The sequence below is a fragment of the Anser anser genome, assembly GCF_964211835.1.
Source record: "Anser anser genome assembly, chromosome: 1".
In the NCBI taxonomy this organism is placed as follows: Eukaryota; Metazoa; Chordata; class Aves; order Anseriformes; family Anatidae; genus Anser; species Anser anser.
In genome coordinates this window covers 13,624,624-13,637,983 of record NC_139720.1, presented here as the reverse complement: position 1 = coordinate 13,637,983, position 13,360 = coordinate 13,624,624, and the positions used below count along the sequence as shown (strand labels likewise).

Genomic DNA, 13,360 nt, shown 5'->3' with positions numbered 1-13,360 from the left:
TTTCAGGTAATCAACTTAATTAGAATATATTAATACATTTAGGAATTATCTAACAAAGTAGGTATGATGTGATATAAAAAGACAAAAACTTCTGCCTTTGATAGAAGCAGAGCTGGGGCCAGGATGAGTGTTTGGGATCTGGCTGTCACGTCGATATTCTCAGTCAATGCAGCTTTACAAAATCAGCTGCATCCATGTGGCCTTTCAGTACTCCTGAAAGTACCAGCCTTGAAAATGTGGTAACTCTGGGAATCCCAGAGCAGTTTGGAGAAGTGCAGACTGGCTGACATTCACTGTGATATCATTCCCAGAAGTACCAATTAGTTGGCAGTGCTTGGAGGGAGAGCGATTGTTCTGAGGGCACCTATGGGTATTGTGTTTCTGAGCCTCCACAGGTCTAATTATATACGCGCTAGAAACCAATTTACAACTACATATTTATACAAAAACGTGGCTTTTGCATTCTCAATTCCTGAAGATTTTTGCTAATTATTTTTATGCCAGGGACATTATTCTGTCTTGTACAAAATCCAGAAACGTATTTCAGCTGCATGATTCCTACAACAAACAAAGAAAACATTTGGTATTCCAGCAGAAAAGCCTACCGCTAACCACAGGAGAGCTGAAGAGCAAAGAAGTGGCAAGTAAGGTGGAAGACCCACCTTTAATGCTACCTTTGTTCAGCTGGAGGCAATTTGTGGATGATAAAGGACTTTCTGAACCCATAATGTGATTTCCTCCCGTGAAAAGAGCTCCTCATGGAACATCACAGATTGTCTTCATCTCCTCACTAGCTTCCATTTTCACATTTCTTTAATATTTATTTTAAACAGCTGTTTTCACTTTAATGCTTACTTAATGTACTGTGTACAATATGGCTAACTTATTAGGTTAAAATGAACACCAAACTTAAAAGGGTCTAATCATGATCTGAATTTCCTCTAGGAAAAAAAATAGGTGTTTAAGATTTTTTTTTCTAATTTTATGGCAGTATTACCATATAGAAGGATTTTTTGTAGAAACAAAGACAAAATGAAAACTAATTCTTTCCACCTAGGCTAAGTACCACTCCTTTGCTTTTCACTTTGGGGAAGACAGCTTCCAAGCAGACTCTTTATCAAACTGTTTAGTTTCAACTCCTTTATTCTGTTCAGCCAAGCTCCAGGTAACTGCTTTGTTACCAAAACATATTAGTTTTTACATTTGCAATGCCAAATCATTATCCAAATCACTGTTACATATAGCTCTCAGCTAATGACACTGCACACAGCTGATACCTGAAAAGCATGGTTGTTGTACTGGCACAGATTTCTCAAGGCAGCTTCTGTAAAACCCAGATTTCCCACTTCAGCCACGAAGTCCCAAGTTGCATTGTAGAAATTAACAGCACGTCAGCATTAGTTTTTAAATTTGTCATAGTTGTCATTTTGAAAAATAAAAGATAAAGTTGGAAGAAAAAGGAACTCAGGCGTTATCCAAACAAAATTTTCTGAGACGCATTCAGTTCTAACAATAAAGCCACAACTGCAGGTTGCCAGCTGGAACGCTGATGAACATACATTATATCCTCTGCTCAATTTAAAATTACCCATCCCGTTGAGAAGAAAAACACTGACAACACTGATGGAAAGTGCAGGCAGTTGAGATACAGTTTTCCAAGGCAATTTATTGTCTTCTGGTCCAGGTGTCCATTACAGTACCCCAGCAGAGAAGGGCTGGTAAATATCCTCAGTCAGTTCACAGTGCTGATCAACGTAGAAGGCAGCTTCACGTGGTGTTATGGGGTGGATCAAGGAAAAGCAAAGTTAGAGAGAAAACAGGACCCTGGATCTTAAACTTATACCAAGTAAACCAATCTAAGTAAAGGAGACACTGTTTTCATTCTATGAGAACCTTCTTAAAAGCATTCTCTTTTGGAGGATAGTGTACAGGATTTAAAGTTTAAATCGTTATTACTTCCTCCTAATACATCCGTGCATTTGATTCTTTTTTCCTTTTTAATAGCATATAGGATAAAAATACATTTAAATTAAAATATCCTTATAATTTCAAACTATGTAGTGTGTTACCATACACATGATAACTGGGTACCTTGTGTCATGTATGTATGAGGCTTGGTGCATTCCAAGCATTACTAATGACAAAATTATCATCTTCAGTCCACTGGGCAATGTGTTATAACTCATATCCTGCAGAAAAGAAGCAGAAGATAGGTGACATTCATTCTGAAACAGTCAAAAGTCAGTGAATGCATTACAAATAATATCAATTGAAAATCAATAGAATGAAAAGTCTATGTAATAAGAATATTTTAAACTAAATTCAGTGTATCTTTACTGTCCAGTATTTGAATGAAATTACAGCTGTTACTGTGAAATGACCTTAGGCAATGGACACTCCTGGGAATGAACTTCCTTTTTGTTTTATTTTGGTGGTGGTGGTGTTTTGTGTGTTTTTTTTTGTTTGTTTGTTTGTTTTTGTTGTTGTTGTTGTTTTCTGTATGTTATCCCTTGCTTGATCCTAATTTGATCTTTCATGCAAAGAGTATACAGCAAGAACTAACAGAATAATGCAGTGTTTCACACTCTGGGATACATCAAGGCTTTCCTGGTAATTTACAGAAGTACCAACTGAAAGATCTTTCTGTATATTGTCATATCCCATGTACCAATCTCCAGAACAAAGAAAGAAGTAACACTGTATTTAATGCATAACCGTTCCTAATATTCCCTTCTGAATTATTTTGGAGATGGATTCTTATTCTTTCCTTACGTCTCTCAGTTTTACAGGAGATTCAAAGCTAGCTTCTAGCATGCGCTACGTGGAGACCCAGTCTATGCAGATTGGAGCTTCATATATGATACAGTTCAACTTGGTGATGGGCTGCAGCCAGAAGTTTACTCCTCATATGGACAACCAGGTGAAACTGGAGTACTCCACCAATCATGGCCTCACGTGGCATCTTGTTCAGGAGGTGAGGCCAGTAGCAAGACCTTTGTCTTCCACAAATTCTGCTTATACAAAGATCATCTGAAATATACTCGTGGCATTGGTCAAAGGAGGATGTTTTCCTCGTTCCCGTTTCTAAAAAGAAACCTTCAGCTGGAGTCAGTCAAAATGACTAATAGAAGTGTTTAAATTGTTATTCATGATATTTGGAAGAGAAGTATCTGAAAGTCTGAAACACAAAATAGTGACAGGAATGGAGCAAGTCTAAGGAAAGAATTGGGGCACTAGACAGAGCTACAGAATAATGGCTGCGATCTTTCCTGTGCTATTGCTTTGCTTTTCGAAGTAAAATGCATCTACGGTTTCCTGGAATTTAAATGGACATAAATTCTTTCTGCCTTTGTGCTCAGCCATTTCATAAATGGAAAGCACTTTCCTTCAGGGGATTGTAATGTAGAGCCTTTCATCTCCCATCCCTGGTTCAAACACAGTCCACGGCAGCAATGACCAACAGTTTCCCCCATCACTGATGGAAGTGCAAATAGCAGAGTTCACTGCTATTTCCCCATGTGGCTCAGCCCCGTCTCAGCACAAATGTGAATAGCACATTTGGCCGTGATTTGTGCTTTTGTTTTCCATCTTAGATGGCAAGCTGGAGTTTCCTTGACTTCAGTGTGAACTAACAAACATCTATCAGCTGCCTTTGGGCAAGTTTAGAGGATGTCAGGGAACCGGTCCTGATGTCTCTTCAGTGGCAGTCCTGTGCATTCACAAAGACATTTGAACGTCCAGTCCAACATCTTTTATGAGCAATGAAAACATTTTCCTGCTTCACTTGCCCTGTTGTGTTTCGCCACATTTACTTCGGTGGGCAGAGTAGAGAAATGGCAATAACTGAAGTTTTAAACTTTGCAAATTAAAGTAATGCTTTCTTACCTTAAATGGAATTCAGATGAAGGCTGTAAATACTGTATTTTAAATGTTTTTCATGTCTTCTATACCTAGCAGGCATCACCATAGTGTCCAAGAATAGTTCTTATGGGCTTTGTCTTTGCCATCAACGAAAGATCAGTTCCCTTCAGATTTTAGCACTCCTTTCCTGTCTCAGTGGAGCTGTGTTCAGAGAAAAGAACTTGCAGCCAAGTCCTTTTCCTCATACCACCCATGTTGCTCTGATAAAAGAGTAATAAAGGAGGCTATTTGTAGTATGCTTCAAGGATGTAATCTGGCCAATACACAAAACACTAATTAATTAAAATATTTGAAAGTTTTGTTTGCTTTACACGCACTGATCAGATCCTATTTTATAAGATCTTTTATGGGAGATGAATCAACGAAAAATGTTTGAAAATTGCTGGAAAGGAAACTAATCCTTTAGAAAATCTACTGAAAAAAATAAAAAAAAAAAAACAACCCATCAGCAACTAAAACAGAATAAGACACCAAATCTTCATTTAACATTCTAAGATATTTGAGCAATATTTTTCTCCATGAAATAATAATTTATTCTGCTCTTCTTTATATTTCACTACATAAATATTCCTAATTGCTTTAACTACCATAAAGTATGATTGCCTTATTATTAGTTTCATAGCAGTCAAAGTATGCTATTTGCATAGGCAAGTGTCTCTCCCGAAGGTCTCCCTTGTGTCCAACAGCCCTCAAAGGTATGAGCACAGCAATAAACACCAAACGGCTGTGGGAAATTTGGAGGTGGTCTGGAGGCAGCTATGCTGTGACAGCAGTAGCAGAATGGATTCTTTAAATGGGTAGCCAGAGTAACACACAAGTTGTTAGAAACATTCAAATGTTTTACTAATACCTCATCAAAGCCACCCTACAAATTTTGAGGTTCTGTTCTGGCAATATATAGATGAATAAATGGAATATTGCAGAAAAACAGAGTAACAAGGGAAGAGCAGGTCTAGAAAATGGTATGGATCTGGAATAATGGACTGTGTTCATATTTAATATATATATTTTTTTAAAAAAAAAAAAAAAGACAATCAGATTTTCTGAAAAGAAGAAAGAAAATTTTGGGAACAGACTTCTCCGGGAATCTTGAGTTACATACAGAAAGAGATCATTGAAGCAGAAAGTGGGAATTCGCACCACTTTCTGTAGGTATCAGAGCTGATACAGCTGCAGAGCATGGTAAGGGCCTTTAGATGCACCTTCAGTAAACTGCAGTTTGGGTGCCAAAGTTAGATGCTCTTGGGTGACTCTGGCAATTCTTCCTGCTCCCATTGAAGAGGGAGGGAGTGGGGTCCCCAGGCAAAGCTTCACAAGTACATCTCTAATATGACCAGTAGACCGATTTTGTAGACTTAGTACATAGTAGATTTGTAGACTTATTCCATAGTCAGTGCTAGATGCTGGGGTGAAAATAGTAAAAAAAAATGAACTAGATACCCTCATGGAAGAAAACAAAACATTACTAGTAACTAATACCAAACATACACCTCTAAATGAGTAATATAGTTTTCTTCTATCCTAAATTGTACTACTGATAGCTTTCTGAGAAATTTTCCTGGAGCACCCCAGGATTTTTCTGTTTCTGGGTCTTTCACATCTGGACGCAGGCAAGCTTCTAGTTCAGCGAAAGTTTAACCATTGCTTCTGCTCCTAACTCTACCTCAACATTAAACCTGGTATTGAAATGTTTTATTTCAAGGAATGTCTTCCAAGTATGCCAAGCTGCCAGGAGTTTACATCAGCAAGTATTTACCACTCCAGCGAATTTACCCAGTGGAGGAGAATCACTGTCCTTCTACCACAGAAGACTTGGTGAGTATCCTCATTTCTTTCTTTCTTCTTCTTTCCCTTTTTTTTTTTCTTTTTTTTTACTTTTCTGTGTGTGTGTGTGTGCGCAGATAGTTCATCTGTGTTTACATTACTATTACAAAGATCAAGTCCCATGTAGACCATATTCAAGCTACTGGGTGGGTTGCTGGGGTACAAGGACTGACTCAACCACAGGTATTTAACATAAAATGCCTTCCTCACATAACTGGAGTGAAATGTTGCTGAAGTCACCAGAAACTATTGTTTAGGATTGTTTTTAATGTATACTGTGACTCTTCTAATAAAGTTCAGATCTTTTCAAAAATAGTGCCGCTTGTCTGTAAATGGGTCACTGGAGGAAAGGTTTATTTGGATTGTTAATTTTTATTCTGAACATTCCTTATTGTTTACGTGTCCAGACCAAAGCCTTGTATAAACAATAACTAATGATTCATTTCTGGGAATTTTTTACCTCTTGTTTCTTTTTATAGCATCTCTTCAAAAAGAGCATTTTCTTTTGGAAAAAAAAAAAAAATATATATATATATATATAATCAGAAAGTCTTGTCCTATTCATCTTAGTGTAATCAAACCTTTTTTGCCCACCCTAACATTTTAATTTATTTAACTAGATTATTTCTTCCATTATTTATTTTAAAGGCTTTATTATAATATACAAATATAAGGTGGTTGTTGTAAATCTCACTAATCTTCAACCTCTTCCTGCATTTGAGAATCAAGTTATTCCAATTAGTTACTCGTTGCTTCAGTTCCACCTATATGCATCCCAACAACTGCAATGAGAACTTGCACAGTTTGTCATTGTGTTTTCCTGTCTGTTACCATTCTTCTGCACTTTCCACAGCCTCAAAACAACCAGCAATGATAACTTCCTCCAAAATACTTACCATACTTACAGTAAAACCTATATACAGAATTTCATATTTCCAGGCAAAACATCAGGGACAAAAAATGAGCCTTTAAAGCATGTCAGGTCAGATAATACCAAAGACACATATTATTCTATAATTACAATGTACTAAATCTTACCTGCTGTTGTGTACCATCAGCTGTAAAATCTGTGGATCTTAGGAGTGTTTAAAAGTGCCTAGAATTATTCTGGTTGTATTCCAACGTAGGCTGCTATTTTAAAATTTATTTATAAGACATATACTCTACTCAAAGTTATTATTATACTCTGTATAGTTGATGTTAATACCAATGTTGTGGACCTTTTTTTTTTTTTCCTTAAGATCCAACAATTTTCCTCAGAATATGAGGTGACAGAAGCAAATAATTTCATTTTAATTTAGGAGACTGTAGGGAAAAATTATGGTGAAATAATAGCCAGGTTACCGTTTTATGCTCTTCACAAATCATAAATATGTCACGCTCTATCTTGTATCTGAAGGGATTCCTGTCTGTTATAAGAGTTTTGTTTGTAATTAAGGTACAAATTACCACTGAACATTACTTTGCTCTTCAGAAAACACATTTTCAGTACAACTGTTGGGTGAAGAGGAAGAACAGCTGCATATTCCCCACCAACAGTAACCTGATACACAAAGCTGATTGCCACCTCTCTCGCTCTCACCCTCCTTGTCACCAGCAAGGCTCCGTCCGTCCTTGGGGTTGACACTGGGAGGGTAACTTCTTGCATTTTTGAAGCGCACTTACTAACAAAGGGCAAGTTTCTGCCTTTATGAGCCTTATGTGATGGTCAGAGTCCCTCTGTCACATGGCTTTAGGGCTCTCCCTTTCCCTCCCCTCCTCTCTGCTTCCCTCCTCTCTTCTTCTCTCCTCTCTCCTCTCCATATCCACCCAAGGACTATGGCTTGAGATCTCAATAGTCCCAATGTGGCTATTGGTGGCCTCAATATGCCCTCACACCCCTGCACAGCTCTGCTACAATTTCCTGAAGTTTCATCCCTGCATGCAGAGCTCTTTGCTGAGAGTTTGCACCTTCAGTGCATCGGTAGCATCAGGCTGCATTACTGTGCTCATGCAGCCAGAAAATTGCTCTTAACAGTACCTATTTCTGTTGTAAAACTTTCTGGGCCTGATGGTATTTTTGCACATCTGTCAATGTTCTGCATCTGGCGTGGATGAGTTTCCAAAGTCCCCGTGTTATCCAAAATTTGGTGCATTAGGAAATCTGCAACTGTAAGAGTTGTATTAGAGAAATGAAATGTATGCACCTGCTCTCTGAAATTGTATTGTACTTGAGCTGAATATTTCTAACACTGATGAAAATTAATTTCAGTTTTATGGAAGACATTTACATATGAACAGGCCTTAATGAGATACAAGCAGCTGTCAGTTGCTGACTTCATAAACAAATCAACACCTAATGACTGAATGAGAGTTTCAGGATAATTGGGTAAATGTAATTATAGTAACTGAGAAGGTAGCAAATGTAATTGTATCAGCTACAAATTTGCATTGGATCTTTAGATTTTTTAATATCAGGAGAGAAGACAATGATTTTGTTTAAATCACATATCTGAAAAATTTTATAATAGAAAGAACATCGTTTCACTTGCAAGACATCTGGGACTCACCACAGTTTCCTTTTGCTTATCTAAGAGGTCACACAACGACAGTGACTTCTATTTGACATAAATCTGACTTAGAAAAAATGTCATCAGAAAGCCGAAGTATCTTCCAGTTGCATTGTAGCCATATAGAAAATAGCTGGGAAGAAATATGAGGAATTGGAGAGGTTTATTTTGCTCGTAACAAAATGCTTCTGTAACTCCTCAATATATGCTTCCTATTTGAAAAGCTGTCCAAATAGTGACTGCCCAGAAAACCAGTGTTTTATCACTGAGAATGCAGCTGACAGGCAGCTCCTTATTCTCTTTCCTTAATTAATGTGGCTTTTTTAAACCACTGATAACCATTTTTAACAGCATAATCCTCTTAAGCTGTTGTTACCTTGAGGTGATGAGCAGCTTTGGAAAGCTTTCAGAAGCAGCAAGCAGGACGGGCTTTGCAGAGGCATTGCTTTTGCCATGGAGATCTCAGCTCATGGCGTGTTCCCCTTTGCCCAGGGGGGAGCCGCTGCTGCTTGCAGCCCCACGGTGGCCTGCCGGCCTCGCCTTCCTGCCAGGCCCCCACCACCACCCTGCATTTCAGGGACACGGGATTCCTAACAGCAAAGGTCTCTCTGGGGGAGACCTCTCTTTGTTTGCAGCTAATACCCTCTGCCCGCTCAAAGTGTTTTTACCCGTGGGTCGGTTCTCCCCGCTGGCTGTGTAGGGTGGCCGTGAGCCTGGCACCCAACAGCCGGCCATGGCGCACCCACTCAGCAGTTTTGCAGACAGCAGTGGCTTGTAAAATGGTGTTGATGCCATGCCAAGCAGCACCAGGAACTATGCTCAGAGCACACTGTCACACGTTGGGGGGCAAGAGACTTGCCCAAATTGCCCCCATGTCACTCTAAATACCCCCATGTCACTGTAAGTACCCCTGGGCCTGCAGGATTGTGCTCCCCGCACATCCCTAACAAAAACCAAGGGAGCCAAGGCTCCCGTTCCCTTCACAGACAACATGACACTATTTTACTGTGCTAGGAGGTCTTTTTAATTTTTTTTTCTTTATATGCCTTAAAACCTTTCTTTGGTTTCAGTATTGTTATTTTCCTCAGCGTACACCAGAGTTAACGCTGACTACCAGCACACTTTCCGGAGTGTAATCTCTGTCAGGGCCCCCTGAGGTTCTGTTGATGCACTGTGGTGAATGTGAGCAACACCACCACAGAGATGTGCTGGATTCAGAGCACTCAGAAAATAAACAGTAAATAATCGTGGTGAATATTTACTTTCTGTTGTGCCTATTGCACACTTAAGAAGTCCTTAGTGGGCACATTACTGCCATTGTGCACTTTTAATGGATAATTCATAGCTCTTGTAATGTAACCCATCAATACATTGTATCCTGAGGGAGTATTTAATCTGCAGATCTGCCCCTGAAGATTAGCTCTACATGCGGTAAAAATACTTACAGTAGTTTCAATATCAAGCAGATACTTAAAACAGAAAACAAAGGTCATTTTGATTAAAAATAAAGCCCTTGGGCAGCTTCACTTGCTTTTTAAAGAAATTCATATATTTGAATTCTAAAAATTTCTCCTGGCATGTATTAATCTAACCTTTGTATTCTTCTAGCATGTGACTGGCTGTGTAACTCCTGTGCCATACTGTCCATTTTAGCTGCCCAGACCTCCTATATCTATTTCATTTTCACACATGTGAGCAGGTGGCTCAGCCAGATTTACAATATTCATCTTAACAGATCTTATTCTGCATAAATTCCAGAGGGGAGTAGGAGGATTTTTTTTCTTAAATTAGAATAACAGCATTATATCCCATGCCATCATACCATAGCTTTATGTCTCAGGAACAAGCTTGGACAGAATCTCCTACTTCTTTTAGGAACTTCCTGCTTCTCCTCCTTAGCCTGCCCTGTTGAGCAGAGACCATCCCAGCTTTATGCTTGATTTTGTCTTCACTGTTGTCAGCCTTGCTTTCCCTGTCCAACCCCTCCACAGCTCTACAATCATGCTACAGTGACCACCTCTTTTTTTCCCAGACCCGCCATGCAGCCAGCACAGCTCCTTTCGCTCCATCAGAACAAACAATTTCCCATTTTTATTTCACTTCACATGCAATACTTTTTCTCATTGTCACCGTGGGCCGAGCCACTTTTGTATGAGCATGGATCAGATGGTGCCCAGCCCACCAGCTGCCTAGCATCCCTGTGCTTGGGAGCTGCCACCAGCCAATATCTGCAACCCATCAGATTTGCACTAGTTGGCAGCAGAGCTCAGAAAGGCTTGATGGTGACAGGAATTACTTTTCTGATGGATTGGTTTCTTCCCTGGCCTTAGTTTTTGATTGTGGAGGGTGTCTGGCAGGGTTTGGTTAGCAGGAGACACTCAGTTTGGAAAATGTCTATATTACATTGGATACAACCTCCTAGAGGGTCAGGTCCAAGTACTATTTTAATTCTTAATATTACTTGACCCCATTATAATAAAGAAAAATAAAGCTGTTGAAGAAAAACAATTTAACTAGAAAGGAGAAACCACAGCAAGGTTTTCTTCTTGAACAATATGACAAATATCCAGAGCTTTGTTACATGTAGGCATGTAATCTAATCCAGCAATTCCCCAGCTCCAGCCACTGCACACCTTGGGTGTTACAGATTTTATTTGAGTAGTTGGCCAAGAGCAGGCTATTTGCAATGTGGCAACCAATAGGTGCTTTGAAACAGAATCTTTCTCAAAATCTGATGATCGTAACATCACCAATGATATGTCAACATAATCTTCTTTAGTATCATCTTGACAAAAATAAATTTCTGTATGCAATAAAAAACAGACAACTTTATGGTATAAGCCAGTGTTCAACACAGAGAAATGCTTAAACTCAATAAGTTTAATTTCAAAGCATAATTTTTAATAATAAATATCAAATTAAACTTTTTAACACAATTTATACCTTAACTGTGAGCAAAAATATAAAAATCAACGGTACACTCTGGGTCCAGCTTTCTAGTTCTGCATCCTTTCACCCTCACAGAATGGCAATGAATAAAAATCTGGTAATACTCACTGATAGATTTATCTTAAAATAATGTGGCCATTAAGTATAAAGTCTCTGTAGCACCTCTGCAGATTTCCTCGGAAATATCATTATTAACTGCAAAGTCCATTGTCTGCTGCACCGTGAGTTACATCATCCAGAAGGGTCATTTACAGGAATCTGTCTTTGGTTATTCCAGTGCCAGGCTGGACACTGATTGTGATATCAACTTTTATTTTTTATGGTTGATTTTTTTTCCTACAGTTCTGTAAAGCATCCAAATTAAAGCATTGTTATTGGTTTGAAGGTCCAGTGCTACACGTTTCCGCTGGAGTCAGTGCTACTACACAGCGCAGGATGAGTGGGCCTTAGACAACATCTACATCGGACAGCAGTGTCCCAACATGTGCAGTGGACACGGCTGGTGCGACCACGGTGTTTGCAGGTACAAAGCATTTGCAAGTTCAACAAGCTATTAGTCTCCTGATACTTAGGTATTCTGTTATTTTGTATACTTTTTTTTTCTGTGTTTTCTTAAATGTATTTTAAAAAAAAATGAGAGTTAAACCACTAAAGCAATATTAAAAGCTGCTTGCTCCACCCCTCTCTGCCCAGGAGCCCATACCTTTGGGAGATCCATGCAGTGGAGGAGCTTTCCGTGGCATGGGGCTGCCCAGCTATAGGTGTCCTGGTGAACCAGTTCACAGCTGGAGCTGTTACGCTGCGTCAGACAGTCCCCAGGAACCGACTCAGCACTACTTTTCAGATGCTGTCAGACAGCTGCAATGCCAAGGGAACAGAGTGCTGCCTGCCAGCTTCAAGCTCTCTGGACACTGAAGGGTTTTTTTACAAATAAAATATAGCTTGTTTCCAGTTATCCAGCTATTCCAGCTTGTTTCCCGGATCCAAAATTCCAATTCTAGAATGATAGACTTTTTCACATGTAATTTTAAAAGGTCTTAAGTAACTGCGAGCATTAAATAAGGTCTTTAAAAGCTTGCTATGCTTATGCTTCCTTCTAGGTGTGACTCGGGGTTTCAGGGTACTGAATGTCAGCCTGAAAATCCCCTTCCTTCAACTATCATGTCTGATTTTGAGAACCCAGATGGCCTGAAGACAGAGTGGCAGGAAGTTATTGGGGGAGAGATTGTAAAGCCTGAAGAAGGCTGTGGGGTCATCTCATCTGGCTCCTCACTCTACTTCAACAAGGTACCAACAAGGAATGGGAGACTGACAAAGGCGTGTAGTAATGTAGGTTTGAAAGGAACATGATGGGGTTATATGACAAAGAAAAGGAAGGTGGCAGAAAGCTCTGAGCAGCATGAGAAGTGCATTAAACAGCACAGCTGTTCTCTGCAGGTAAAAAACAAAGCAATCAAAAGAGATAGGGGGTGATGTGTGTTATGTATCCAAGAAATCCCTCCTGTAATGGAAGGAAGTAAATTGCCAGTGTGTTGGGAAGTGCATACATTAATATTGTCTTAATTGGGCGTTTTCTGTTTTGAGACTCAGCTTTTTCTCAGCAATCCCCAACACCCATTTGTCTCTGTTCTGTAATGTTCTGGGAGAGGCACCAAAAAAGGTTGGCTTTCAGGGAGGACCAAGAGCTTACGCTGAGGTCAAAGGACCAAAACTAGTGAAAAAGCAACCCCTCCAGACTTTTAGAAAGTGCCTGGTTAGCCTGTAGGAGAATATTCTGTTGTATGACCTGGAAGTTTTACAGATAAAAGTAATATACCACGAATAAGATACAGGGAGATCTGCTAATTAATAGCAATTATAACTAAAATGAAAAGAGCTCTTTATGATCAGGTGTAAGATTATGGGTTGTAATCACAGATTTATTTTTCATTGTTGCTCCTCAATTCTAATTCTGTTGTGTTGGGTTGTGTGTTTTTGTTGTTGTTGTTGTTGTTGTTGTCGTTCTTAATTGAAAGGAAGGGTATAAAATGCAGATACATGCTTCTCTTTTAAGGGTTTGATCAAATTGCCACTGCTGTCATGAGAACCGGATTAGTCCCAGAAGAATAAACCAATAT

General features: G+C 39.2%; 1 protein-coding gene across 2 annotated transcripts in view; it reads left to right on the top strand.

The window, feature by feature from the left end:
• RELN (reelin) overlaps positions 1-13,360 on the top strand; it is a 293,768-nt gene that overhangs the window by 204,559 nt on the left and 75,849 nt on the right. For both annotated transcript variants that reach the window (XM_083821372.1, XM_083821373.1), the window contains exons 21-24: positions 2,782-2,974; positions 5,624-5,736; positions 11,629-11,766; positions 12,344-12,530. In XM_083821372.1, the coding sequence (XP_083677498.1) occupies positions 2,782-2,974; positions 5,624-5,736; positions 11,629-11,766; positions 12,344-12,530 (631 nt within the window). The remainder of the gene's footprint in view (positions 1-2,781; positions 2,975-5,623; positions 5,737-11,628; positions 11,767-12,343; positions 12,531-13,360) is intronic.